This window comes from Crocuta crocuta, unplaced genomic scaffold (assembly GCF_008692635.1).
Source record: "Crocuta crocuta isolate KB4526 unplaced genomic scaffold, BGI_CrCroc_1.0 scaffold271, whole genome shotgun sequence".
Taxonomy (NCBI): Eukaryota; Metazoa; Chordata; class Mammalia; order Carnivora; family Hyaenidae; genus Crocuta; species Crocuta crocuta.
The window spans coordinates 6860055-6864560 of NW_027527824.1; the positions used below are offsets into that span (position 1 = coordinate 6860055).

At 52.9% G+C, this 4506-nt stretch overlaps 1 protein-coding gene across 1 annotated transcript in view; it reads left to right on the forward strand.

Annotated features, from left to right (window-relative positions):
* The first annotated feature begins 603 nt into the window (after positions 1 to 603).
* Positions 604 to 4506, forward strand: part of ZPR1 (ZPR1 zinc finger) — an 8505-nt gene continuing 4602 nt past the window's right edge. The window contains exons 1-9 of the mRNA XM_077777636.1: positions 604 to 813; positions 990 to 1151; positions 1561 to 1651; positions 2024 to 2094; positions 2770 to 2856; positions 3018 to 3140; positions 3491 to 3538; positions 3696 to 3762; positions 4170 to 4240. Of these exons, the coding sequence (XP_077633762.1) occupies positions 643 to 813; positions 990 to 1151; positions 1561 to 1651; positions 2024 to 2094; positions 2770 to 2856; positions 3018 to 3140; positions 3491 to 3538; positions 3696 to 3762; positions 4170 to 4240 (891 nt within the window). The 5' untranslated portion in view covers positions 604 to 642. The remainder of the gene's footprint in view (positions 814 to 989; positions 1152 to 1560; positions 1652 to 2023; positions 2095 to 2769; positions 2857 to 3017; positions 3141 to 3490; positions 3539 to 3695; positions 3763 to 4169; positions 4241 to 4506) is intronic.

Here is a 4506-nt window from a genome sequence, read left to right on the forward strand (position 1 = left end):
AAAAAAAAAAAAAAAAAGTGTCTTTGTTGTTGTTAGGAAACCAGGAGGGATGAATCAGCCTGGGTTTGATGTGTTGGGGATGAGGGGGTGGGAGTAGAAATGAGGGCTGTGTATTTGAGGTTGGAATTTGGGCAGGTGTTTATGACAGAAATAGGGAGTGAGAACAGAAGGGAAAAGAGTGATTGAGGGACTGAGGGAGGGGAATCTATAACCGAAGCAAATGTCTGGCCCAATAGTGGATCGGAGCCAGAGCCCAGGTGAGACCGCACCTCCTTGTGGGTTCGGGGCAAGCCAAGCCCCTTGCCATCAAGGCTCTTGTATTTATGGACAATAGTTAGAATCCTATAGGATGGGGCTATTGGGAAGGAGCAAAACCCAATGTCCTGGGTCTGAGAGGACGTCCTGCGGGGAAGCAATGCGTGAACTGAGGTGGAGGCAAAGCCTGAATCCAGCTGGCTTTGGAAGTCTGGACCATAAAATCCCAGCAATGCGGAAACCTTACCAGACACTGTTCCTTAGGGCCCAAAAGCCTGCGGCCTTTTTAAGAAAAGGCGGGGCGGCAGCGAGCGGAAGTGACGAGTGGGGTGGGGCCACGAAGGGAGCGGAAGCCGGAAGTGGAGGCCTGAGCTGCGCGTGGTGGAGATGGCGGCCAGCGGGGCCGTGGAGCCTGGGGCCCCGGCGGCTGCTGTCGCCCAGTCCCCCGCCCGGGCCCAGGCTCCAGCCCCCGAGCACTTGTTCCGGCCAATCAGCGCCGAGGACGAGGAGCAGCAGCCCACCGAGATCGAGTCGCTGTGCATGAACTGTTACCGCAACGTGAGGCGGGGGCGCGGCCCCAGGCAGCGGGAGGTTGAGCTGAAGCGGGGGAGGGCGGGGGGTTTGGCGACCATGTTGGGCCCCGTTGGGGACCCGGAGGCGAGGCACGCCCGGGAGTCGGTAGACGGGGAACTGGGGCTGCGTTGGTTCTTTCTAGCGGCTTTTTGCTTTCTCAGGGCACGACGCGCCTCCTCCTCACCAAGATCCCCTTCTTCAGAGAAATCATCGTGAGCTCCTTTTCCTGTGAGCAATGTGGCTGGAGCAACACGGAGATCCATTCGGCAGGCAGGATCCAGGATCAGGGAGTGCGCTACGCTTTGACCGTCAGGACCCAGGAGGTGAGAGGACCCCAGAGCAGGTGCCCTAGTTAGTGTCTTAAGAGAAGGCTTGGGGACCGGAGTCGGAGCTCTGGTCTAGGTGGCGCGGCCGCGAATGAATACCCCTATGTGCCCAAGCCTCAGTTTCCCCCTTTGTAAAATAGTGTTGGTGCTGTCAGATGTTCGGGTCAGATAAGGCTTGTGAAAGTGCTTTGCCATTTTATTTTGTCGCGGGAACGAAGTGAGTAGTGGTTGTTACGAATAGTACTCAGTATTTGGGCAGCTGGGCTCTCGCACCTCCTGTTTGGTGGGAGGAGTCTGGACCCCCTGCCACCGAGAGAGAGGAAGAAGCTGCAGGGCTGGGGTCTAGTATTTCCTAAGAAACTGTACTGCTGGTCTGTCTGGACTGAAAGCTTTTCTTTCTGCCCAGGACATGAACAGAGAAGTGGTGAAAACGGACTCTGCCACCACCAGGATCCCGGAGCTGGATTTTGAAATTCCGGCCTTCAGTCAGAAGGGGGGTAGGTATAAGGTCAGGGTGGCTGGGCTGTTCATGCCCGGCTGCAGTCTTGCTTTCTTGCAAACACCCTGGTGCCGGGCCTGGTGGCTGGTGTATGGGTTTGGGCATGTTGTCGCTGCGGTCTTCACTGGTGCCGCATCAACTGAAAGCTCAGCTCAAACAGCTTGAGACCGTAGAGTGGGACAGTGCGACTGTGACGTGCATATTATAGAGTCTTAGCATCACGGTTGTTACACATGAACGGACCTTTGTTCCAGGCCTCCTCGCATTACGACTGAAATCAAAGCCCGGAGAGTTCAAGTGAATTGCTCGGAGTCCTACATGCACTGATAGCATTGGCCAGACTCACGTGTCTCTTGTTCTTATTCACCAGCCCTGACCACTGTCGAGGGATTGATCAACCGCGCTATCGCTGGCCTGGAGCAGGATCAGCCCACACGGAGGGTAAGCCGGGGCTTTCTGATGGGAGCAACACAAGGGATAACGACATATCTAGAGAGATGTTGGGACAGAGCGTGCAGCTTCCCGTGCACTGAACCGTCTCTGACTGGATGCAGGAGAACTTCTGGGGGGAGCACATGGTGATGCCGTAGCTGCCAGGATGTTGCCTGTGTTGGGTCTCCCATCCTTTCCACTTCCCTTTCCCCAGTGTAGAGTCAGACCTCGTCTCAGACAGGCAGGATGATACTACCTACCTCTGGAGAGCCTTTCCTGATCGCCTTGGATTTATCTCTACTTCCTGAGCGTTCCACTGTACTGTGTATTTATTATGACAGGAGTAATATAGTTGTATATTTAATCCTTTGTCTTCCTAACTGGCTGAGGAGCTCCCTGAGAGGACATATATACTGTTGTATGTACTGATATACGTGAGAGGTTTATATACCGTTGTATTTCTAACCTGGCATGAGAGCCTGGGCTGTGTGGTTGAATGAGTGAGAAATTGAAGCTGGTTCGGCTCAACCAAACTTATATGCTGTATCTTCTTGTGAAGTCTGAGTCTGGCTGTTCCCACTTATGTTAAGACGCGTGGTGACCTCCTGACGGAGGTGATGTGGGGTTCACAGGAAGTGGGGTCTATCATCAGGGCTAATGCTTTTTACCATCTGTTCACGTCAGGCAAACGAAGAAGCCGTAGCAGAAAGAATCGACGAGTTCATCATCAAACTGAAAGAGCTAAAGCAAGTGGCCTCTCCTTTCACTCTGGTGAGTACTGGGGAACTCTAGGTGCCCCAGATTCGGGGAAGGAGAGACCCTTAAGCCTGTCTGGGAGAGAGTTTCCCACTGATGCTGGAGAGGTCTAATGGTAGCTGGAGGACCAGATGTCATTTCTTGTTGTGTCGACTCCCTCTTCACCCATCTGTCAGATCATTGATGATCCCTCCGGGAACAGCTTTGTGGAAAACCCACACGCTCCTCAGAAAGATCATGCCCTGGTGATCACACACTATAACCGGACCGCACAGCAGGAAGAGCTGCTGGGGCTCCAGGTAAGTAGACCGAAGAGGCCGGAGGAATGGGCTGGCATTACCTTGCTCTCTGGATTGCTTGGAATCAGTGCATCTTGCTTTGTGGTTGCTGCCCTGCATAGCCCGTCTCCACAGGCTGTGCATCTTCTCTAGCTCACGTCAAGACTCAGGATAAAGTGTACAGTAAAGGTTGCTGGAGACTGTGATCCTATCTTAAGCTCTGTTCTTCCCTGCACTGGGGCTTTGCTTCCTGGTTTCTCTGTTAAACGCAGAAGGTGGCAGCCCAGAGTCTTTTCTGTCACCCCGAGGCAGGGTGTTGGGGACGCTGAGGTGTATGCACCAACGTGTGATCTGTATCTCTGCTACGCTAGGCTGAGGCACCAGAACAGGAGCCAGAAGAGGAAGATCTCAGAAACGAAGTGAGTGCCATGGGCTGCTGCGGAGGAAGGAGCAGATCTGTGGGCGGATACTCCTGCTCAGTCTCTCACCACCAACATGGGCGACTGCCGGCTCACCCACTGCATGATGTTTTTAGCCGGAGCTGGGCTCACCCTACACCCCCGTGTTGTGTTCCAGGTGCTGCAGTTCAACACAAACTGTCCAGAGTGCAATGCTCCGGCTCAGACCAACATGAAGCTAGTTCGTATCTTTGGTCGGGCAGTTGGGCTCATCTGCCTTGAGTGTGAAGACTATACAGGCCGGGGAAGGGTATTCCCTTCAGGGAGAGCACGCGCTTGATTCCAAGTGATGAGGAGGATGTCACCTTTGATGAGACTGTGCACCATGGCTTTGGCGTTTAAAGAAAGAATGTGGCCCTGGTTTCTAGGGTCCTGTGTTTGGCCTGAGTCCCGTCTTCAAATATTTGTGAACAGGGTTGCCATGGGTTGCGACCATGCCCTCTTCTGTAGAACTGAGTCAGGCTGCTGCTTGTGGTCTGTTTATTTTCTGTAGTCCTAGGACTAGAAGCTGTGGTTAGGGTTCGGCTTTGTTCTTCCCCAGAAGATGCCCTTGCTCTCCTGGAAGCAGATTTCCTTAACTCCCATCTTCCAGAAATCCCCCACTTTAAGGAGGTTATCATCATGGCAACCAACTGTGACAGCTGTGGCCATCGGACCAATGAGGTAACCCCTGTTTAACTTCGATCTGTCCTAAATCTGGTCTGGGATGAGGTGCGAGGAAGCTGGGTCTTTCTTTTCGATTTTGGGCAGGGTGAGGCACCCTTGAAGGAACTGAACTGAGAATTAGTGAAGAAAAGCTAAAGATACTGTAACTCATTTAAGACATTAAAGATTGGTTATACTTAAAGATTGGTTATACGGAAGATAGGGGTGTACGCTTGCTCACTTGCTGTCTCTTTTTTTTTTTTGAGAGACCCTTTTATTTTTTT